The sequence below is a fragment of the Varanus komodoensis genome, unplaced genomic scaffold, assembly GCF_004798865.1.
Source record: "Varanus komodoensis strain SLA01 unplaced genomic scaffold, ASM479886v1 scaffold5, whole genome shotgun sequence".
In the NCBI taxonomy this organism is placed as follows: domain Eukaryota; kingdom Metazoa; phylum Chordata; class Lepidosauria; order Squamata; family Varanidae; genus Varanus; species Varanus komodoensis.
In genome coordinates, this window is record NW_025336087.1 from 29728529 (window position 1) to 29753935 (window position 25407).

The window sequence follows — 25407 nt, forward strand, 5'->3', positions numbered from 1 at the left end:
TCTTTAATTATTTAAAATTATTTTCAGCATAACAGTGTTTCTAATGCATTTGCTTAGCTGTTGAACAGAATTAAACATGATTGGCTGGATCTAGACTTAGAGTTGGAACAGATCCATTGAAATCAGTGGGGTTTATGTTCACCATAAATAACTTAAATCTCATTACTTTCAATGGACCTGCTAAATATTTATTACATGGCAAACATTCATAGCATACATATATACATAGCGTCTAAAAGAGATAAATGAAAGGTTGCTTGATCTTCTACTGTTATCTTTATTTGAATATTTCTTGCAGCAGTTTATCATTGTCAGCCACTACTACTATACTAGTCAGTAGAAATTCACAATTAAATAAGATGTAGAATTCAACATGCATTACTTCATTTGCACTTTTTCATTTTAACTCATGCTAAGCATATATTTATATATATTGATTTGCCTTAAGGCTCTTTTGTGAAATAATAAACCTGTGAAATAATAGCTGTCTCAGATGGCTTACCATTGTGGAGCAAAAGTAAATTAATATTTGAACAGTTATTTGGTTGAAAGTTAATTCTATCAGGCAAGAATTTTTTAAAAATCTTTCAGTGCCACAATCAAGTCACAAATGTAGACATTTGAGTGTGTGGTTCAGATATATCATTTAGACCATTTTTTCCAAATAAAAGGGTGGCATCTGTGTGCAAAAGATAAAGTAACCTTTGTTTCTGTTCACTTGTGGTTTCATTTCCCAAATTTTCTTTATTTTTATACATATTTTTTCTTGTCAGGGTGAAGATTTGGCCCACATGTATTCAACTTAAAATCAAGTGAAAGCATTGAATGTATTGTAGTTTACCACATATCATATTCTTGATGTATGCATAAATGAATGAGTGATTATGTGAAGTGCCTTTGCATTTATTCTATTCCAATATCATTCTTAAATACAGATTAGTTTCAGTAAAAGACAAAAAATCAACGAGGTTCGGCAGTAGGTTAAAGTAGGGCTACTGAGAGGCTTGTGTGTGTGGTAGCACTTAGCTGGACCAGACAGCCTTGCTGTTCACATAGTGGTTAATGTGGAACCCACAAGCAAGAGGTGAGTGCAGCAGTACCCTTCTGCCTGTGTTCTCCAGCTAGTATAACTTGTGAATAACTACTGAATCACCTATCCATCCAGCCATTCACCCACCCAGCTGCTTCCACTGCCACCAGTGCCTACTTCTCTAAGAGAGTTCCCCCAACCCAATATTTTGGAAGAAATATGCAAAAACCCTGGAGAACCATTACCAAAGTGCTTAACTTTTTTCTGCCTTATAACAGTCCAGTGAAGTATGTAATTACTATTCCTTTTGAGGGACAGATAGATTTGAGATAGATTTGATCTTGATAGATTTGATCTTGATTTAAAACCACAGAGATAGTGATGCTTTTCCTCAGGCGAGTATGGAGTATGGGTGTGTCAAGAATTGCTGGAAAATTACCAGTTCTCATTCCAACCTTAAGAATGTAAGGTAATAGTGGCTTTGGGAGGAGTATTGTAGTTATCAAAATAAGGAAAATTGGAGATAAATTTGCAAATGAGAGGATTTTAGATGAAAATCATTCATATGCTCTAGTTGTCTTTATTTGGAAACCCTTTGTGCTCAGTTGGGCTTAACTCCTAGGTAAGTGTAACTGGAGCATTTAGCTCTGCCTGTTCTGCACATATTTGTTGATTAGTTGCAAAGTTGTGCCCCACCCGTCACGACCCCATGGACAAGATTTCCTCAGGTGTTCTGCACATTACATTGCAGCAAACCTCTTTTTTGCCAATTCATTGTGATTGGGGCTCAATCCACATTAAGGCTAGGCCTATAAAATCCTGTTGAAATCCCGATTAAAAGGCATGCCCAGGTTAGTGTGACCAGTCAAATGGAGCATACAACCCCTGTAACAGCAAAGATGACATTCAGAGTGCTTTGGAAATGATGTACAAATTATGTCTGGGATTAGTAATCAAAAATTATTTCTACTACCAAGAAAAATACAGTAAAAAGCCACCTGAACATAAAAAGTACCTTTTCTTTTCTGCACAGGGAGTGGTAGCCTGCACCTACCACAAAATTAAGGAAAAGGATGAATAGCACAGATGACATTGTTTTTCATTAGTCTGTATCCACTCTAGATCTTGTTCTGAAAATTAAATATCCTTACTTTCATAGAAAGCTCCAGCATAGCAAACATATGCTCTCAAAACTAGAATTAAAAAGGCTAAGATACAGTATTATCCTTTCCCCCAAAGAAATGCCCCCCCCCCCATTTTCTTTTTACCTTATAGAAGTTCCCATTCACAGTCCAGAGTTGGTTTCTGCAAAACTTTTTTTTCCTGGTGTGAAAGGGGGAGTGCGAATGGGAAGTCAGATGCAAGAGCTGCTTGGGAAATTGAGGAAGGCTGCAGAGGGAAGGAAATGATACTGTAAAGGGAGGTCTGAAATTGCATTCTGCCTTTTCACATCCAATGCATGTTCCTGCTGTTGTTAAAAATGTGCTTGTGTTTGAAATGTAGTAGTAAGAGCTTGTTTACTGGAAGGCATTTGAAAGGAATATATTCTCTGGGTGAGGGGATGGAGGTTAGAGATTTAAAGATTCTGTAGGAGAAGGATGGTGCTGGGGAAAGGAAGCATGAGAAAAGCATGTGGAAAGAAACTAGCACAATACAGAGTATCACCAGACAGAGATTGGAAATGGTGCAGTCTTTACTCTTCCAGCTTACTAATCAGATCTTCAGTATGGCCAGAAAGGGAAGTGAGGGACAGGAAAGAAATCCTGCCTGACATTCAGAACTGTGAAGCAAGTTCTGTCCCTGCCAAATTCTCTGGGTTTTTCTAGTCACTTAATTTAGTTGCTGTAATGAAAACTTCCTCCATAAGCATCCTTATTCACCAAGATCAAGAGATTTGTTCCCTGTCTTTTGGTCAAGTGGGTTCATTAAAAACTGTGCTTTAAATCTTGGTTTACATGCTCAGTCCAGTGGTTTAATATAAGCAAGCGTAGAGTAATGCATAGTGAAGCAAAAACAAAAAACAAAACCCAAAACAGATTCAAGTACACACTGTTGGAATCTGAACTACCAGTGACTGAACAGGAAAGGGATCTTGACGTAGTGATGGATAGCTCGATGAAAGCTGCTGTGAAGAAGGCAAACTCCATGCTAGGCATAATTAGGAACAGACTTGAAACTAGAACTGCCAAAATCTTACCTCCTTTCTACAAATCCTTGGTACATCCACACGTGGAATATTGTGTTCAGTTCTGGTTGGCTTCCCTGAAAAAGGATATTACTGTGTTGGACAAGTGCAGAGCAGGGCAACAAAAATGATCAGAGGGCTGGAGCATCTCCCCTGTGAGGAGGAACTACAACAACTGGGACTGTTTAACTTAGAAATAAGGTGAGGGGAGACATGACTGAGGTGTTCAAAATAATGCATGGTGTGGAGAAAGTAAAGAGGGAGACATTTTCTCCCTCTCCCATAGCACTCGAACCCAGGGTCATCCCATGAAGCTGGTGGATGGGAGCTTCTTCACACAGCACATAGTTAAACTGTGGAATTTGCTGCCATGAGAAGTGGTGTTGGCTGCCAGTATGGATGGCTTTAAAAGGGGGTTTGACAGATTCATGAGGGAGGAGGCTCTCAGTGGCTACTAGCCTTGGTAACTATGTGCCACCTCCTTTACCAGAGATGGCATACCTGAATACATCAGTTGCCGAGGAGCTTGGGCAGGAGGAGGTCTTGCATCTATCCTCTGGGCAGCTGGTTTACCATGGAATGCTGGAACAGATGAACCTTTGGCCTGATTCAGCATGGCTTTTCTTATGTTCTTAATACAGCCATAATATGTAGAAGGAACGAACTATGCAAAATTGTAAAAATAAAGCTCTTAGCACAGATGCCACATTTTCATAGCAGGATAACCTGTGGCTTAAGTAACAAATTATGAGTTACTTTCTGTTGGTTGTTTGTAGTCAACAAACCTGGTTTGTTAGCATGGCTGCATTTACACATCACAATAACCCATGCCATGTATTAGCATTACATGTGAACCAAAGTTGTGCATACTTTAACTTTTAAAGCAGTAAGCATAACTACATTGGTAGGTTTGATTTATGAGATCTGTCTGAGAGTAAGGAAGCTGAATGTGAGGATATAAGTGAGGATATCTGGCACAAAAATTGCCTTTAATTCTATAAGGTAACTTTCTGGGAAACAGATGAGTTCACAGATTATTTCCTTTCAAAACTGTGGAACTGCTTGAATATCTTTTATTAGAACAATCACTCTTCTTTTACTCAGTTTTAATTACTAGATGAGTGAAGGTATTTGGTGGTATATGCTGGCATAATAGGAAAACAAATCACTTAAGCCAACTGAATTGTAGAAAACTGAATATTACTTAGATGGATTGTATGATTTTTGTATATAGAGTTTAAATTGCAATTGCATGCAGTAACAGCAGCCTGCCAGCCATATAGACAGGAAGCAGGACATGCTGTTAGGATTATTCATTGTTCTTCAAACTGTCTTTGGGTAAAAAATGGTTTTCCTGATATATTTCTCTATAACAATTGGCTTCCTGTTTGATTCATAATGCCTTTCTCAAATGTTTTTTTAGTTAAGACAAAGGTGCAATCCTGTGCGTCCTTACTCAAAAGTTGGTAGCACTTTGTTCAGTGGGGCTTAGACCCTCATATGTATATATACATATGTCTATATTGTATCTGTAGGCTCCTTGTGGCATGATCCACATTTCTTTTATTTCTCTTAGGAAAGAGTTGTGTGCGATATGCATAGTGTATGTATTGACATGTGATGTGGTCTTGTGCAAAACACTGAAAGCAGCACACTGTATATATTCACTTTTTTATTAGAACAAGAATAATACTATGCAGTTTGGATACTCCTGAATCTTACTTCTTAACAAGATAAACCGTTTTTTAGATTTTGAACCCAGCATGAATGTGAAGCTGCTATTACATATGTTTATTAGTTTTAAACCAGAATGGAAGATTTGAATGCAGATATCTTTGTAATGCATATAATATTATGTACTAAGGCCCACCCATTCCATATGGTTTTTATGTTTTAAAATGAGCATTAGACTTAGAGGACTGGTAGGGCTTGAAGGTCATCTTGTTAAATGTCCTTTTACCCTAAAGCATGATCTTTCAGTATGCACTGAAATGGATTAGACAGCTGTTATGATCAGTAATAGAAAATAGATCTAAATTAAATTAGTCCTTACTGCTGTCATGTGAAGTGATTCATTTCCATACTTATGATCAAATTTCTTTGTTACCATTTACCATTAATATATACATATTAGTCTTGATAAATCCTATCATAATACTGAGAAAAGACGTTCAGTTAAATGGGATAAAAGAAATTGATTTTGGTGATGTGTCTCCCTCCCCTCCCCCTTTATTATTTCTCCTCCTGACCCCATTCCATTTTCTGCTTTCCCTCTTTGCTCTTTAGAGGTTGTGTCCTTTCCTGTTCTCATTGACAAGTTACCCCTCCCTTCCAGATTGTCCAGACAGCAAATTGACAAGAGTCAGGGTGGGTAAGAGAAGAGGAAGCCCTGGATGTGAACAAGAGTATGTTATATTCTCTAGTGTGAGCAGGGGCATTGGCTGGGTTGGGCTGGGTGCACACGTGACTGGAATGTGGCTGTATTGGCTCTGGCTTCAGTGCAGACATCGAACACAGGAGGGTACTGGATGTTGAAGACTGAATGGCGGTGCAGTCAGCATCGGAGATGGGGTAGGTGTATGCTAGAATTGTGCTCCTGTCTGAAACAAGCATTGCACATTAACAGTGATTATGGTGTTATCTCAAATGGCTAGTGCATGCCAAATGCTAGGAATCAGCACCCCGATTCTCCCTCCCTGCCTGCCTCCCCATTTTTACAGAAACAAACTAGGAACTGGTTTCTAATGTTCTGATCCATGTTTTTGGCAGAAGGGGAGAAGGAGTTGATGTTGAGCTTTGGAGGCATAGAAAAAAGATGCTTTTGTAGCAAGAAAAAGGCTGCTTTAAAGGTTTGACATAGAAACAAGAGGAAAATAGTATCTTAGGAGACGGATAAAGGACAACAAAGAATGAAATAGATTCATTGCTTAGAGGAATGAGAACTGAGCCCATTGAAATCCTTCCTTCTCCTCCTCCTCCTCCCTCCTGTCACAGTAGCAGAGCCAGAGAAAGGGACACAAAGCAGCGGAGATGCCTTGATTTGAATCTAACAGCCCCACAATGCAAGGGCTGTAGGGGGAGGATGAGGAAGGTATGGTAGAGAATGGATTATTGTAATTTTGAAATGTTAAGATTTGCTTTAGGATGCTATGCATGATATTGCAAAGCCATGAAGACTCCCTGCTGAAAATGCTGCAAAATCCCAGTGCCTTTGTTAGTGACATGATGTGTTGCTGGCATTTCTGCGGTTTACTGCAGCAGTTTTTGCTCCTTTACTGAAAGGAAAAAGCTGCATAGAGACAAGCGCTTCTGCTGCACTGCTGCACCCAGGAATGCATAAAGCAGTTGCCACCCCTAAAAAAGCAAATGCTGAAATGCAAAGTAAAGATGAAAGAAAAGGAAGAGACCAAGATTCATATCTACCCAAACCTTTTGACTTGATCATTTCATTATCAAAGAAATGTTGAGAGTTATTCAATCATGGATACTGTTAGTAATCTTAATAAATTATGTATGAAGTAGTGGCTCCTTTTTTTGCTTGTCAGATGCAGTTTTTATTGTAATAATTAGGTCAGCTTTGATACATCCCTATGGAAGAAAAATGGAAATTTTACTTGACCATAGTGATATGCCAGTGTAAAGATACTCAAGGAAAATATTAAAGTAAAATGAGTTTTAAATTAATACCCAGTAATATCAGTAGCAGGCAGTATTTTAAAGATGTTCTGGTTTCTTGGTTGAATCAAACAGGCAATTCTTGCAATGTTTGCATTTGTCTGCGCCTAGCAATGCTACACCTAAATATTAAAAATGTGTCTGTATTTGCCAATTTTCATGGAACATATTTCAAAGCTTTGGGTTGTCCTATTTTAATTACATCAACTAATGTTCTTAATTATTGGTGAAAATAATGTGTTGGATCTGGATTTGTCATAGTTTGAGGACACTTATTAAATCACTGTGACTTAAAGTTGATCATCATGACTTGACCTATTGATTTCAGTAGAACTGTGCTAAGGATGACTAAGTCTGTATAAAACCCATTGTTTTTCTTACCAAACAAGAGTATTAGATTTGGACCCAGCATTATGTAGCTTAAAAGCTATGTATAGCTCAGTATGTACAATTTTACTGAGGTATTCAGTTTTATTAGTAGACTGCAAAGTCTTTTATTTTTATATCAAAGGATCATAGTAGGCCTGCCTATACTTGACCTTCCTATATTATCTTCACAGTTTTAAGTATGTTAGATGGAAAATAATTAAGCTGCAATCCTTGAAAATACTTGTTGGGAAATAAATCTCATTGATGCAGTAAAGCTTACTTCTGAGTGAGAGAGAGTGAGTGAGTATAGGATTAATAATCATGGAGCCTGTGTATGCCATAAAATATTATTTTGATAATTCATGCATTAGGACACAAATAAATATTAACTAAAGTAGAAAAAACAAATTTGATGTGGAAATGTATTGTTGAAAACAATATATGGCAGCAGCCTTGCCACAGTAGAGATCAAATGTTGATGAGATAGCTTAATACTAAACAATTTCTACTGTAATGTGAAGGCCTATTTTTCATACCTTGTGATCCTGAAATAATGTTATTGTTAGTAACAAGGTTAGTTTTACACAATTCCATGTCTTCCCTGTGAATCATGCTTTCTTAAGAAGATATAGGGCAGGTTAGAACTCTTATCCTAATCATGTGCATACCGAACCCACTTCATGTCTTTGAGCCAACAAGCATACTATTCACTTGACCACTCCCATCCTGTCTCCCAACCATTATGTCACAGATGACTGAGTGTCTCTTTATAGATTCATGATTTTCCTAGCTATGTTTGAAGGAGATCACTGCCTCCACCAACCCCAAGTATCAAGTTCAAGAACCCCTGATATAATTAAACTTGCCAATAAACCGGCTTTGAAAATGGAATATTGTAGAGTTGTAACTTCTTCTCTGATTATTTGCACAAACCTGAAACCTCTGCTGTCAGTGATTTCTCCCACATTCTTTGTGAGAAGAGAAGGGAGTTTATGCTGCACTTATAATGTGCCTCTGGGAAACATCAGCATTTGGCTGCTGTTAGGCTGGGCAATCTCTGTAAGGAGCCAGAGGGTGAGACATGGAGAACTTGCAAAGCAGGGGCCATAGCCTATACAATTCCCCCGCTGCAGAAACACAGCAGCATAGGAGAGCAAATGTTGTGTTGCTCTCTGCTCTGTGTTCATGTTTTCCTCTCTTCCTCTGGATGCCGTTTTTACTCATCACAACTGACCAGATGAATGAGAGGTGGCTTACAATATTCTAAAGACATCTTTAAAACTGTAGTAACTAACATGAATATTTAAAGGGCATATGTTTGTGGTACTGTGAAATAACTTTTCAGAGGTTTAAAAAACCAAAAAAAGTTCATGTAAATGATTTGGCTGGAAGCAAATTTGTGTTGTTATGATGATTTGATCATCCTTAGGTTTTATTGTACACATCAGGTACTTTATTTAGGTTATATTGTATGTGATTCATGCAGTGTCAGAATTACTTTATTAAAACACATAATACAATTATGCTTAAAAACCTGAATGCATTGTGATTGACAAATTAGAATAATAAAGCTAATTTAGTATTGACTTTTTCTGAAAGTTGAAAGAGTAAATAATTATATTTTGTTTATTGAAATGTGCTCATCAGACACTTCCACGTGTATAATACTTTTGAAACATGAGGATTTTTAATGGAAACTGTAATATTTAATGATCAAAGCAGACTTCAGAACATATATTTGAATCAACAAATAAGAAACTGGAACAGATTTTTGTATTCATTACCTTTGGAAATGCATTTCTGTCTGTTTAGAGTGCAGCAGGTAGAGATTGGCCTTTCTGAAAACATTTGTGCAGCAGATAGCGCATTGGAATAGGGCAAGGGTGTTGAAACACTTCCAGCTGAAGGGCTGAATTTTTGAGAAGCTCTCGGGCTGCATTCTAGCTTTCACAGAAACCATATTCACATGAGAGCTTTGCAGCCCTATAATTAACAAATCAACTAAGACTGTCTACTGTGGAGTTCATTCTGCTGCTTCCAGTGTACCCGCTGGATTTGGAAAGCCTCAGACCCTTTATGCAGATGCTGAACATCATGAAAATATAGCCTCGTGAAAATATAAATGTTCAAATTTTTAATGAATACTCTGAATGGAGAAACTTTAGAAAGCATTGGACCATAATTCCTCAGAATGGAATGCTGCAAACTAGGTGATCTTGAAAGGGGTGACTTTTGCCACTTCCCCTTTTTACCACCTGTGCCTCAGAACACTGCTCTGGGGGACATTGATGTGTGTGATTGCGTTGGGAGATGCAGAGGAAAGGAGGAGTCTGTGAAAACTGCTGCCCTATATCGTTCCTCAGCACAGACTGCTACATCTGTTTTCTCTACCAAGAGAGTCCAATTCTGGATCTAACCCAATTACTGTATTCAGAAAACAGGATAACCCACACTTGAGATTGACTATGGCTTGTTGGTGAAACATAGGTTATGGCATTGTCTGAACCCAGTTGCAGTAACAAACGATGGCTTTGTTAACATCAAGCAACCTATGAAGAAAACATATGGTTTGTTGCTGTGTTGTGAACTGTGAGTTGTTTTGCTGGGTTCAGACAACATGATAACCCACAGTTCAAGGACAACTCACACTCAGCACATACACTTCTTTTATTGTGGTGTCTGAAGCCATGCAAAAAGTGGCATCTGTATCAAAATTGTATGATTTTAGTGGCAGTCAAAATTTACAGCTTCCACAGGAAAACTAAGCCCAGGAAATTATGGAAACCCCACAATGCGTCTTCAAACAGAAATCAAACAAAAAACACAACTTGATCTGTTCACAATATTTTTTTGTGTGCTGTGCGTTCCTCTGCCATTCTTCCTGGGTGAAAGAATATATAAATCCAAATATTGTTGTAAGTCAGTATTGTTGAAATCAGTCATTTACTGTCTGCAGGTAAAATCAATCAGTGTGTATCTTTTCCAAATCAGCTGTGAAGCTGTGTGGCACCTTTGCTCCCTGTTTCTCATCTTCAGTAGAGCTTGCAGTGATATTTTATTTCAAACTATGTATGCAAACTAATTGCTAATGTGTGTTGAGAATAGCAAGTTTCGTAAAGCTGGCCTGGTTCATATAAATATTTGTCTGTTTTGCTTCTCCTTTGGTTCTTTCTTTTAGTCTTGTTTGCTACACAGGATTTTAATTTGCCTATATGATAGGGCAGGATTAGTCCTTAATCACTCATAATTAAGATTAATCACTTTGTTTAAAATTTATATAATGTTCCACTCTATCTTGTCACCTCTGGCTGGATTGCCTTTGGCTATGTATGCTTTTCTTCATCCTTTGCCAGAATTGTCTTCAGTATTGGACACTTTTTCAGAGATTTCTAGTCCTCTTTCACCATCCTTTTTTTTTAAGAAATATTTTAGTAGTACAGTATTAATGAAATGCCCACCTGCACTTACCTTTTGTTTGTTACAACCAAGGAAAATTGCTCATGCTCACTTTCTCTCACACTCACATGCACACAAGTATGTGCAAGCATGCTCATAAAATTTTTTCTTTAGTCTTGTTGAAGCCTACGTTTAGGAATGTTGAGGGGATACTGGTACTATGAAAGGTACCACATGCTTTTTGGACACATGCTCATCATGGCTGAGAAAAGCTAATTGAAATTAACTTGTGGGTCCTTTTAGCCAGAATTGTATCACATTAGAGTAGACAGGGACCTATCTTGCAAAGATCTATCTGCTCCTCAAGAAGCCATCTTTATGTAAGTATTTGTTAGTGACTGGCCGGTGTCCAACTTTCTGTTTTTAAGTAGCATGGTAGACTTTGTAGAGGATGGACTAGGCAGTTATTCTTGGCGTGTTTTCCAAATTCAGGGTTGCACTGACTCTTCCAATAAGGACTGAAAACTGGGAGATGGGGGGAGCGTACAGTGGACAGAACTGAGTGGACAGAGGAGGGTAAGGCTGTCTCAAGGCTACCACCTCCCAGAATCTCAGACAGACCATGGGAACCGACAGGGTTTGGAAGACAAGGGAAGGGACAGAGGAGAGGAGAAAGATGAACCTGTGCACATCCAGTCCCTGATCCCCATGAAGTGGTGTCATGACAAGAGCTATCCAGTCAGAAGGCTTGTGTAGATCTTGAAGGCTAGTCCTACTCACGAGGGGTGGAGCTCAGTATTATTGAAAAGGAAGCTATTTAGCAGTAGTTTATAGTTTGGGTTTAACTAATCACTCTGACTGCTCTTTCAGTCGCTTGTTAGCTGTCAATCGGCAATAAAGAGCTATTTGCAGAGACTGTCCTTTTGGAGGCTTGAAACGGATAATGGGAAACCAAGCTCCTGACAGAGTTTTTGATAGTTGAGCTACTGCAGATGATTATGGATAAACACTTCTTTCTTTAATCTAGTAATACTTCTGGTTTGGATTCCTCATCCTAATACTGGTAATGGCAATGTAACTTTAATCAGACTGGACCTTTTGAGCAGTTTCTGATATGGTGGCTCACATAATTTACTTACTACAGAAAGAAATTTTAAGAAAATGTTGAGCTCTGTTGAACTGAGGTAGTGATTTGTATAAATTACACAATATATAATTGTATTGGATGCTGTTGGGGGAAGTACATGTACCTCTTGTCCACAAAAGTTTGTCTGCTCAGAGAATCATGTCTTGGTTATTTAGTATGACAGAAAACAGATTTGTAGGTGCCTGAACTTTGTAATGCAAGGGTTTTATTGTCATGTTTTCGGTTTCTCACTGAGCTAAAAAATTAATGCTTTGCAGCGATGAAATCCAAATTCCTCTGTGCTGGGAACCTGGTCTAATATTTACTGTATATCAGTTGGATGTAGCTACCCAGCTGCTGGAGAGCGCCACAAAAACCTCTCTCTGCCTCCCTCACCATCTACTTCCAGACGCACAGCATGTACTTCAACCCCATGTGTTTTCTTCAGTCCTGTATTTTCCTAGTTTTCCTTGCCTCAGCCTGACTGTGAAGAGTCACTGAAATGAGCTGGATTGATCGGCCTTATAGGCATGTTTTGTGCAGTTCTGAATACCAGTTGGACTGCAAAGGCTTACTTAAATCTGTCTACTCACTTTGTACTCTAGCAGCATACTCTAGATCAGTCTTTTTAATTGTTTTTAAGAATATCTGTCTTCCCAGGTAACGGAGGCAGAGGAAGGAGATTAAAAACATCAAATCATCAAGGAAGAAGAGTGTAGGGATCATATCCCATGCTGTCTTTGGAGAAAAATAGCTTAAATGAATTACTTGAGTGTGTTTTCCTGAAATCTTTTTGAGAGAAATGGTGGATGTTCAGTCTTGAAGTTTTGCTATTTATCCAAATAGAGGAAAATTTAGTTAAGCCAAACAGCTACAGTGGAGAAAGAGCTATCTTTATGGATATATTGTTATATGCTCCAATATCCTCATGCTCAAGGAAGCTTGCTAATAAATAACAAAGCCAGTATTTCTAAGATACAAAGCAGAATTGAAATGTCCAGTAAATAAACAGCAAGGAAAAAAATTTGTATAACAGCAGCAAATTTAATACCCCCGAACTAGTTTTACTCTTTGGTGTGTGTTGGTATTTCCATTCTGCACATGAAGCAGATTCAAGCCAACAGTGGAAATTCCCATTCTGTACAATTTTGATTGTTATAAAATAATACTTGGCCTGGCTCATAATATTTTATCAAGGAACAGGGGATTCCTATGAGAATATTTGGATCTGATCCCTTGAAAGTATTTAAAGATCAAGACTAGCACCTTGAATCAGGGTTAGAACTTACTTAGAAATCTGTAAGAATGTCATTCTTCCAACCTTCTCGCCACAATTAGGACATGGTTTGCACACCAGTTTGGCATTTTTGAGCTGTTATCAAGATCAATCCCATTTAAGGTGCATTTAATTTAATCCTTGAAGATTTGGTGGAGTTTAGGTTAGACATTTACTTCTGATAATGGTCATACATATACTTACTGGCCACTCCTGACATACAGTAAATATCAGATGTTTGAGAACCACAGGTGGCACCCACAAGTGGGCAAGCAGACATCCATGGGCAGTGGTGGCAGGTAGCGAGTAGCAAGTGGGTGCCCCCAGGCAATGAGCCACAAAATAACTTCACAGAGCTGCATGCAGCTCCCAAGCCTCAGTTTGGCCACTGATGCATGTACTCACCATAATGATTTCTTCTTTCAACTAATGGCCACAGCCTCCCATCATGAGCATGAGTGTTCTTTCAGACATTTATAGGGTGTTAAAGCTATGTGATCAGACTTCTTTTATTTGGAAGCAGCTTCCTATACTCCATTGCAGTGTGATGTAATTTAGGGAGTTGGTGTAAACTGGAACCCCAGTTGCAGCTGTGTACTTGTTACATGGTTCTCTGGATTATGACTTCTGTTTTGAAAATGAGGTCCAGATATACTATTTGCCTGTCTCGCTGTGCTTTTACTTCATTTTGAAGTAAATGAACTACTTCAAAACCTCCTGAACTGTGAATAAATTTATGTGCCCAGAAGCAGGAGTGTGTTTGTTTCATTTTTGAAGCAGAAGCATTGACATCTTATTGACACCGCTACAATTTGTATTCACTTAGAATTTACTGGAAGATAGTATTTTCTATGATAATTTTAAACAAAACTTGTCCATTTTATAAAAAACAACTTGAAGTTATCAGTAACAAATGGTTTAATGTGGGCATATATTCAGTAAAAATGTTTCAATTTTTTCACCTAGAAAATGAAATAGTTTTTCCAGTCGGTCAAGCATTGTCTTGGAGTTCACAATACATTTCTTGCAACACATGAACCAAAACCAATATTTATTCTTTATTTGCTTTAGGTCCTGGGGTAGCCCAGAATGGCTGCAGTGTCATATGATCAGTTGTTAAAACAAGTAGAGGCATTAAAAATGGAGAACTCAAACCTTCGACAAGAACTGGAAGATAATTCAAATCATCTTACCAAACTGGAAACTGAAGCATCAAATATGAAGGTATAAAATCATTTGACTTTAGTATGACTTTGGACTGTGGCACACATCGCACAGCCCCATGAATTTCTCTCATAGAAGTCAGTCGCTATCCAATCCTGTGCACTTAGATATTTGCTTCTCCCTACATTTTACAGAATTCTAATTATGCTGTACTTAATTTGTTTACTTAAAATATATACCCTTGCTTACCAAAGTTCAAGACAACTCACAACAAAAACCATTAAATAAATGTGCTTGTTGCTGTAGAAAAAACTACCTTGTATAAGACATTTATAGGATGCATCTTGAATATAGTATGTGTAATATTATTCTATATTGTGAAGGCAAAGACCTCCCTTGTCATTCAGGAGCCTGACACAATTAGCCTGGTACCTTTCTTTAATTCTTGGCCAGGTCTTTTAAATTGTCTTTTTATTGTCTTTTTAACATTTTATACTATTTTAAATTATTTTTAATTCTTAATGTTTTTATCTAGTATATGTTATTGTTTTTATAGTTTGTTGTAAAACTGCCCAGACAGCTTTGGCCATGGGCAGTATAGAAAATAATAATAATAATGATAATAATGTGTTGTAGTTTCTCAAGCAACATGCTTGACAGATATGCCAAATTCTGGTACACAGTGGTTCGTTCATCCTAAGGGCTAAACTAAATATAGCATTATTTAAATGGTGTGGTTTCAACTGTTTTTGAAAGAAATAGTTTTGTGGGCACCCCAGGCCTGTTTGATATTGTAATAAGCCTGTGCCTTCTTCACAGTTCAATTATGCCTGCTATTGGCAATGGGAGAAAAATTTCTATTAGCACCTAGGGAATGTTTCTCCATTTGCAAACAGGAGGTTCAGGAGCCTTGCTTCAGATCAGGACTGCAATGAGGAGAAAGGAATAAGTCTCCTCCTTAACCGTATGGCACAGTTCTAGTTGATCCCATGCCCTCCCCCACCTGCTATTCATTTTTTCTTTATATAAAACAAGCAATTGTCATATTTAGTTTGGCCTTAAGATATCCTTCTTGCATCCTCCTTGCATTACATTAGAATTGTGGGAGTAACCACCACTTCGGTGACCCTAGTACACATGGGAGAACCCACACTGTAGCTCTTTCCTCTGTCAGAATTACCTGGTGACACCAACCCGCAGCAGAGGCAGTGTATGCTCCTCATGTTTTCTTAGTGGTGCCACCCTGTGTACTGGGGACTGCAGGCCAAGAAGGATTCAGTGTCCTGATCAATTTTGGTATGTGCTGGTACCGTCTTTCTATTCCTTTCTCTCTCCCTGTGTTTTCTATGCACTGTTGAAGTAATGCCAGCTCACCTGCACTCGAGTTGGATGATAGCTAGGGCAGGCAGGTATTATCCTTTTGAAGGATATGACTCTTTAACAGTGTTTGGTTGAGGAAAGGGAAGATGGTATTAGCCCCACATGTGCTTTTCCTGCCCTTTGGCAATTTAAGTCTGGAGTTGTTACCCACCCCTCTCCCATGGTGATCTCTTCATATATATGTATCTTGTTGGAGTGTACATACGAGAAGCTTGGTGTGGTTAAAAGAGGTAGAAGCTCCATACTAATGTATTTATTTACATTTTTTCTAGGCAGTGATACACTTTGTTGTTGTTGGTATCCAAAAGTCATTGGATTGAGGACAGATGCTTGAAGTCTTTTAAAATCTATATATTGAAATAAATTGGTTGGAAAATCAAATAATCATGTATTGTTACTGACAACTTTGAGGCAGGTGGTTTTATTTCTGCAAGAAATAAGTTATTTAATTTGATGATAGACTTAAAGTAAAAAAATAATTTTTACCAATAGCAGAAGACAGTTCATAAACACAGTAGTACAAAATGAATATAACTATTTCTTGGGAAAATATAATTCAAATAAATTTGTGGATGTCTCTGTTTCAAACTGTTGGCTTTACAGACTGACTTTGCAAGGTTGTACTTATCAGTATTTTTAAGGGCATTCAGCCTTTTCATAGTTTGTGAATTATCCTTGTTTTTTCCCTTAGACATATAACTATTGTAAGGCATAGTTTTAAAAATCCCAGGTAATACAATGTTTTAAAAACATGATATTCTGAGTTGAAATGTTCCGACACACTAATGAAAGGAAGTCACAAAAAGGCTCTGCTTAGCTTCATTCAGCTTTTCATTTGCTTGCCTGCTTTCTGTCCCATGGTGGTAGCATGATCCATGTGTCTGTACTATGTTACATTCACAGCTAAACATGTGCTTAGAATGTGTAATAAGCTGCAGTAATAGCTGTGTGGGAAAGGCAAATAATTGCTTAAATGCTTCATCCAAGGAACATGACATTACAGTAGGACTTGATGTTTTTGCTTGTTTTTTGGCACCAGGTTAAGACCTTTTTATTCGATCAACATTTTAATAAGTTTTAGTATTGTATTTTTACCATTATATTTTAACCACAGCCAGAGTGGATTGATAATTTATGTTTGGTGATATTTGTATTTTATCTTTGTAAGCCATCCTGAGGCTTTTCAAAGGATGGCATATAAATATCATTCATGAATGAATGGGGGGTGGTGCCAGACTTTAACAGGCATGATGAGCATCCAGCCTTCATCCCAAGTTTGAAACTGCAAAGGGGGAAGATGGTCATGTTTTCAGCTTTACGGCGCTCTCTGTCCCCTGCTGTAAGGTAGTGAGAAAGGCTGCAGGTAGTTTGACAGCTGTATGGCCAAGATGTCCAGCACCCCTTTCCTGCTCTAAAAGTGTGTCTGGGGTGGGGGGCAGGGGATTCTTTGGTTGCCATTGAATGATGATTACTACTTGAATATTTCAACCCAAGATGTTCTCTTTACCCTTTTCTTGCAGGAAAGATGGGGCTTTTTTGGCTGCTGCTTAGTGGAAGCACTTATAGGTCATCTGAGTACTGGCTAAAATTGCAATGCTTCCTGTCTGCCTCTCTGCAGGGAAGGGAGCAGGGGCATGTCTTAGCTCCTGTTGGGCAGCATGGTAGGGAAAGGAACCTGGTGTTGATCATGGTTTTTGGCTTCACGAGCAAGGTTAGCCCAACAGTTATGGAATCCTGGTTATTGTAAGCTATGGTATGCGAGTATGTATGGAATGAAGATTTAATAAGCAATTTAAATAAGCGATTGTGCTCTCAATCTTTTATATTTGTGAGGCATGGGCAGCAGGTGATTGTCAGAAGATGGTAATGAGTTGGGATTTTCCAGGAGGATGGTACTAACATCCAAGCAAAATTTGCTACTAATATGGCATGTAGCAAATGGAAAAAATATCTTCTGGTTACAAACCATTCCCTAAAGTAGCAACACCAAGATTTTGCTGTATCAACCTTTCAAGATTAGATGTGACACTGTTAAGATCAGATCTGTAGTGTTCTTTTGAACTTCAAAATAACTAAGGTGGTTCTTGCGCTGCTCTGTATGTGTTCAGATCTTAGCTTTTCTCTCAGCCGTCATCCTGCCAAGCCAAGCAAGTACTTGTAGAATCTGGTGGATCTGCTGCACAGGAAAAGTGAAGGAGCAGTACTGGCACTTAGAAAAATGTTGGCATACTGCTGCTTACCAATATTCAGCAGCACCCTATCCCTGTTAATAGATCTGTGGAAGGATGCTTCTTCACATAAATGTTGGGTTTGATAGTAAGAACGGCCTGCAGTTGACAATTTACCTCCTTGTCCTCCGAGTTGTGGTACCCTTTTTAACAGCGAACCTCTGGGGGAGAGTGACAAAAACATTGAAGGTGGAGGTGCATGATTAAGGTTAACAGTGTGTGAGAACTGTAATTATGCTTTTAGAACATTGATATGATTTCCATGATATTTTGGCTCTAAAATGCGTGAATTGTTTTGCTATTTTCCTTCTTGAATCACGAAATATCTTTTGTTCTGCTTTTAGATACTGCATACTATAAAAGCACTCCTGTTTTATATGTGGCACAGTGCAAAAATGTTAAAGTACATCAGATAGGCAAACATTTCCAGGAAAAAAAAATCAAATACTTGTTGTGGATAAGAGACCTGTGGTTTTTTCTAAAATTTATTTTCAAATTCTAAATAAAACAATTCTGTAGATGTTCCTCCATCAAGGAAATTGCTGAGTAGTTCCTTCTGATTGTTTAAAGTGCTCAAGACTTTATTGTGTCTGTTACTTCTAAAAGGAGCTTAAAAGAAAGGACAGATACATTTTTATACTGTTATCTTGCCTTGTAGCCATGCTTTTCAATTTACTTTAGCTGTTGGTAGTGCTTCTATACAAGAAAATCTTCCAGGTCTCTTACCTAGCAGTCTACCTGAATGTAGGCCTGTTGAACGTTATGAGCCTGGAAGCCTACTAGGCTCTCTTAATTCAGCAACCACTTTTATGTTCATTATGTTTTTCTTAGACTGTTTGATCACCAATTTCTAGCAGACTACAATAATGACTCTGTGTGAAAGGGAAATAATTGCTATTATACGTTGTCAAAAGAAAATGACATTACAGCAAGGCTTTGACATTTTTGCTTGTCATGGAGAGTGGTGCCAGCCTTGTTTAAGTAGAGATGTTACAAACGTTATTTTATATATACATTTCTTAAATATGATTCTTAGCTTGTTTAAGAGTCAGACAGCTTCGATGTAGTATGACACAATTTTGGGAAATTACAGAAAATCTTATTGTAAGTCCCCTTTTCTGTTTACAATTAGATTAAGTAGTAGTAAAACCTTGAGAGCTTTTGTTCAATATCTTATTTGAAGTCTTTTTACTAAAATGCCTTATCAATTTCAGCAAAAGCAAATGAGCCAATCTCAGTGGGGAAAAACATTGCCATAGTCTAGTAGATCCACTATAGAGTGGAAAGTATTACAAAATACTATTTTTTCTTGTTATAGTATGGATTTCTTAACAGTAGTCTTTTTTATTTTCTAGGAGGTGCTGAAGCAACTGCAAGGAAGTATTGAAGATGAGGCAATGGCTTCATCTGGACAGATTGATTTGTTGGAACGTCTTAAAGGTAAACTTGGAGGAAGACTACCAGGGAACAATAGCTGTCAGGAAATAATGGCTTATCACAGATCAGGGATGGCCAGCTTCTGGGAACAAAAATATGCTTTCTCCCATAAATTTCCTGTCTTGCAAAGTCACCTGGCAGTAGTGGCCTTCACAGTTGCAAAGCATATACATGACACTGCATATTTTTACCATTATGAGAGTAAGCAAAATAGACATTTTTTCATTAAGAATGGCTTAACCTGCCAATTTTGGCCTCACACAATTGCTCAATTTTCCCAACCTTAAATTAGTTTTGTCCCATTTTTATAATTTTTTAATTTTTAAAAAGAAATTTCTACTGGGAACTTCATTTTTGTGTGCGTTTCCCCCAATACACACATTTTATTATAATTTTTATATCCCTTGGACTGGATATAAGTCAGTGGCATAGTATTAATTTTGAAGTGCAGGTGTGATCTTGACCACTCCATAGGAATGCCCCAAGGCTCCAAAAATTGCAGGCAGTTGTATTGATCCATACCAGTTCTGGTAGATTTCATCTGTTCCAGAAAAGTCTTTTGTAAGTTAGTGGGTATTAATTGCCCATTTAAGACTGCAAAATACTTTACAACAGGGAACTATATATTCTTCCTGGGAAAATTCATTGCCCCCAGCCACTGTGAGGATCCCTGCTAAGCTCAGAAGAAACAGGAAATTCTGAGAAAATTACTGTAAGTTTCCTGGTTTAAAAAAAAAAAATGCAACACCTGACATCATTATACTACTGATCGAATTTTAAGCTGGATCAGTAGAAGAGGATTGGTCAAGAAGCACTGCTGAATGGGATGAGCTGTCAAATGTAGGGTAGTGGAGAATTCCAAGAGATCAGGTGGAGTGAACCTCTGTTAGTAAAGCTCTCTTTGTGGAAGACAGATCCTAGACCCGGTGTCTCCATTAGAATTTGATAGGATTGTGAAAAACCTGGTAAAATAGCTTTGGGTACAAGAATCTGGATCATAGACTACAAGTTGGCTGTCTTCATCGTACATTAAAAATAATCCTCACCAATTCTGATTTTAGTGGTATTATATTTTGGGTTTAGAATTTAATAGAACATTTGTTGCCTGCTTCATCTATTACTAGGTGATAGTTTATATTAACAGCTTAATGACATTAACAGAGTTGTTTATAGCCTAGATATTTTCTCTGTTTCTGTTCAGAATTGAACTTGGACAGCAATAACTTCCCTGGAGTGAAGTTAAGGCCAAAGATATCCATGCGTTCATATGGGAGCCGGGAAGGATCAGTTTCTAGTCGATCAGGAGAGTGCAGCCCTATCCCCATGGGGTCATTTCCCCGAAGAGGTTTTATGAATGGAAGCAGAGAGAGCACTGGATATCTGGAAGAATTAGAGAAAGAGAGGTAATTTTTCATCCTATATAAGAAAACTTAAGTAAAACATGCTAATTAAATGGCACCTCTCCCCCTTTTTTTGCAGAAGGAGCAAACATTTCTTGCTTCTAACATGGTATATTGAATAAATTAAATTTCTAATTTCATTCTTGTAAATGTGCAATATTTGCTGCTGTGCTCATAGATTTCTGAAATGATCAAGGATTGTCTGTGCTAGTTTAAGGGATGTGTGACTTACACAGGTACTGTTTGTCTCTTCCTCCCAGTGTGCAGTTTATTTGGAATACTATTTCCCAAAAAGACCTCTGAATCAGTAATATGTATATTTTGTTGATTTAAAGGTTAAATAATATGCACACATTTTCTAGTTGCCGATTAATTGTTTTGTTCTTAATTGCAATATCAAGGGTTTGGATCCAGAGGTAAGGATGCATGAGCAGAAGGCACTTCTGTGCATGCACAGTGGGTACAGTGGGGATCTTTCCTGGCTGCCAACCTCTCTTCCCACACACTTCACCACAAACACGCAGTACATTGCATGCCATTATGGAGGGTCCCCTGATCCTCATGGGTTCTTGCAGAGCAAAGGCAAGAGGAACCACACATGACTTCAAACACTCTTGGAAGGGCCTTCTGCTTGCAAAGAACTTCAGAGTTAAACTATGGATTGTGGCAAGCGTGGGCATATCTTTGGCTCCTGTGATCTCCTTTTTTTTTTTTTCTGGCCAGATAATCAAGATTCATTAGCCAGAGTCTCCCACAGCAGGAGATTTGGAGCCATAACACAAAATGATAGCATACACCAGAGCTGTAGATTTAGCTTTTGCATGACACATAGGTTGTCCAGATTTTTCCTGCCTGAAGCTGTCCCTTATTGCAAGTGACAAAGTTAGTTAAAATAGTACTACACAGACTTACAGATTTAACTTACTCAGCATTCCATTATGACCCAGACTATTAAAAATGCTTCAGGCATCTGAGGGGAGAGTTGTCCTTGTATACTACCTTACTATACTAAAGGCAGAAGCTTTCACTGTAGCTGTACAAGTTAAGGCAATTGTATAATTGAACCTACAACTTTTTTGACATTTAAACACTAGGAAACGCCAAAGCTTTTTGTTTCCAGAAAAACTCTGGGGTTGGTCTAATATTTTAGAATTTAATTTACAAGAGCAATTGAACCTTTCAGAACAAAGCTACTGAGACTGGAGGCTCCACTCCTTCCTATGCCCTGCCACCAAGAATAAACAAGGTGAACTTGGCGAGAGGGCAGTATCCAACATAGGTTTTTTCCTACAAATGGGGAAAAAAATCTATCCCATTGTTGGCAATGGGAAGAAAACATTTAGGTGTGCCTTTGAGCACTTCTAAATGATTCGTGGGGATGGCTGGTAGTGGTTGGGCCTAGTAGGTTATTGGATGTTTTTGGATTCATGGCCTCTCCTTGATCCCTTTACCTCTAGTGAAGCAGAAGTTTCAGTCTTGTAGAGGGAGCCACCATTAAAAATCTCTGTGGTAGCTGGGTAGAGCCAGGAGGGGGTTTTTGGCATTGGACAAAATCCCCATCTGTGATTGGACCTCTGTCTACAACTTTGAAAAGTTTATTCTGAAGAATTGTATGACACTTGGGATGCTTTCTAAGATCATAGGATTGTTTTCTATATCGCCAGTGAAATCTGAGTATGATTTTGTATCTTTTTGCTATTTGTCTTTTGCATCTTACTTTCTAATTTCACAGTTACAGTTGACTTCTGTGCCCTTCAGTGCACTTCATGATTCTACTAAACAGTTTTAATGGAAAATGTCCTCTATATGAACATTCATGCAAGTCAGCCATAAAGTGTGGAATCATACTGGAAAACAATGTGTATTCTCCTTGTTTCCCTTGAAAAATTGAAACAGGTCCCTTTTGGAGTATAAGATAGTCAGTTACAGCCTTTTAAAAGAAAAAAGAATATGTCTTCATATAAAATAATTTATAAATGTTGAGTTTGAAGAAACAGACTGAAATGCAAATTTATTGGATAAAAATTAATTATTCAGGGAAAGTGTGGGAACATTATGAACAGACATGTTTGAGTTTCTAGGATAATCATCTTAGACATTTCATAGCATTTAAGAAAGGAATTTGTACAGAAGGATGGATTAGCTGCTGATATGATACTGTATTACCAATATCTTTGTTAATATTCAGTATCCATTATCATTGTTATATTTCTGTACTTAGTAGCTTTAGGTTATTTGCTAAAATGTCACTTAGGTAGTGCATGGAAACTTAAACTAAGAAAAAGTAAGATCATTGAAAACAGTAAAGCTTTTGAAGTACATTCAAAATTTGCTTGGTCTATGCCTGTTTCAGTATTTAATAAATAGGGTCCAGTGTATTTGAAAAGTATGTACCAAGTTCATTTTCCTATCCCACAATAATTTGACCTGCTAATTTTATGCATAAGCATGATAGTTTATAATCTTTTATTTATTATCTTCTTTTTCTGATGATCAGTTGACAGTGTAGGGATTGTTCTCCTAGCTTGTAGCACATAACCATGCTTCAAATAACATGTACATATTCTTTTGTCACATAATCTTTACAATATTCTCAAATAAGATTGCAGAATGTATTTGCAACTCAAATTCTGCAACTGATTTGATGATCTCAAATGATAATCTCTTACTATATGTCTTAAACATATTGCAAAAAACCATTCTGTTCCTGTATCTCCAGTGCATATTTGTTATGACTAAAAACATTCTAGGTAATGTAGCAGGAGTACAAATGAGTTTTACCCAAACTTCCATTGTTCATCCAAGACCATTATGCTTAATTCTCTTTCTTCATAGAGTACTGGAAAGCATTCATAGAGTACTGGAAACTAGCTCTATGGCCTAGTCAAGCTTTCTTAAGAGCTTAACTCTACTTGCTTTTTCTAGGCCTTTTTTTTTCTTTGCAGGCAGCTTCTTAACCTCTCCCTTCCCACCTGGAAAGGGACTACAGGGATCCTTGGGGGTGATAATCATCACTGATCATAGGGAGCCTTTCTCTCCCTCTGGATTGGATGCAGGCAGGGGCCCACAGCTACCACAACCAGTGCAACAGTGGTCTCCTGCCTCATAAGCTAGGGTTCAACCAGGGCGTGGAGGAAGCAAAGCAGAGGAATGGCCGGAATCCAAAGCTCCCAGTGCTTGTTTTACTCCCATTCCTTCCTTCTCTATAAGGTAGGTGGGGACTGAATCTGTTCGAGTGCATTCTCCTGCCTGCAGCCTTATGGCAGGAAACCATACCACGCCATATTGGAGGCCTTCACAGAGGATATGCGGGAGGCCTCAGGGCCTTGAGGACAGGTCATTAAATGGGGCTGAACCTAGAGCAGTGTCAACAGGAGGAGGAGGAGGAGGAGGAGGAGGAGGTTGGTCCTATCAATGCTAACCCTCCCTTTTATCACCAGACCTTTCAGGGTTGGGAGCCCTATCCTGGTTTGCTACACTGGTGCAAGGCCTTGAAAGTAAAAGGATCCCTGCTCATGGGATTAGATAGTGGGTTGCAGGGCAGCTCAACTTGCCCTGCTTGTCCTCTTTCAGCAAGAGACCAAAAGAAAGAAGGGAAGCCAGAGGGTGAGTAGCAAAATCAAACAAAGCCCCAAAAGAAACAAGCCTCACTCTGGGTCTTTGTCCTCCAGTACTAGGTCTTCATCCTTTGGTTCTAATTCCAGTGTTCTGAGAGACCTGCACCTGACTGCAGGAGAGCTGTAGAATTTGGTAAAAGAAATATACCCTTTCATATCCAATCTTTACCCTTGGGTTTGGATTATTAGCAACTTAAGAGCAGAACACTTGTGGGGACACAGAACCCCACTTAGATTCTACTGAGAGGGAAGAAGCATTGTCAAAAAGGAAGGGACCATCTCCTGCAAACCAACGCAAGTTATTTTTTTTTTCCTTACCTTTTTTCCATTGTATTGGTGAAAATGTAGCACATACTCCCAGCTTACTGAAGAGCAGCCCAAGAAACAAATGTCTATCCTTTTCAAAAACAAATGTCTATTCTTGCTCCAACAGGGACTAGGTCATTTTTTTCTCCAGTGGACTATCTAAATTCATCATTACATTCCTCCTGGAATCCTTGAAAAGAATTAGAAATTAATGGGTCAACCTATCCCAGGCCGAACCATTCACAAATCAAACCATCCAAACCATTCTGCTTTATTGCACAAGGCTGTGGAGCTGATCAGTGGTCTCGTGCAGACAGAGAAGGGATAGTCTGATGATCTGTTCAGCAGGAAGGTCAGGGCAACGTTGATCTGCAGGACACTTTTCTGGGATGAACCTCCACTGGGCAGGAGAAGTGGCAGTAGCAGATTTCATTCCCTGGACACCTAAGGATGGACACAAAATGATTTCTGCTTTTGAGGAACTGGTAGAATCCTCCTTGTGTGCCATCCAGCTCAGTGCCAAATTATATCTGTAAACATTGTAATGAGAAGACACATTTGATTCCCTAACAGGCATGTATTCAGAGTCCCAGTTCCAGAAAGCTAGAGCTTACCATTTGAAGGAACCACACTGGATCTCTAGTGAGATCTAGCAACTCTCTGTAATTTTAGCAATACGATGGAACCTATTATTTTTTCATATCAGGGAACCCTACCACAACCAAGTGTAGCTTTGCTGTTACAGAAATTTTATCCAAAGCAAACAAACCATGCATGATCCAGAAACAGCTGACACTGAAGACAACCACATCTGAAGA

At 38.3% G+C, this 25407-nt stretch overlaps 1 protein-coding gene across 3 annotated transcripts in view; it reads left to right on the top strand.

Moving 5' to 3' along the window:
* The window catches only part of APC (APC regulator of WNT signaling pathway), an 86946-nt gene that overhangs the window by 10121 nt on the left and 51418 nt on the right, over positions 1-25407 (top strand). The window contains exons 3-5 of one of the 3 annotated variants that reach the window (XM_044445841.1): positions 14129-14281; positions 19185-19269; positions 20468-20669. In XM_044445841.1, coding sequence (XP_044301776.1) covers positions 14147-14281; positions 19185-19269; positions 20468-20669 — 422 coding nt within the window. In that variant the 5' untranslated portion in view covers positions 14129-14146. Of the gene's footprint in view, positions 1-13289; positions 14282-19184; positions 19270-20467; positions 20670-25407 lie in introns of those variants that run through there. The other 2 variants (XM_044445842.1, XM_044445843.1) reach the window with 2 other exon arrangements.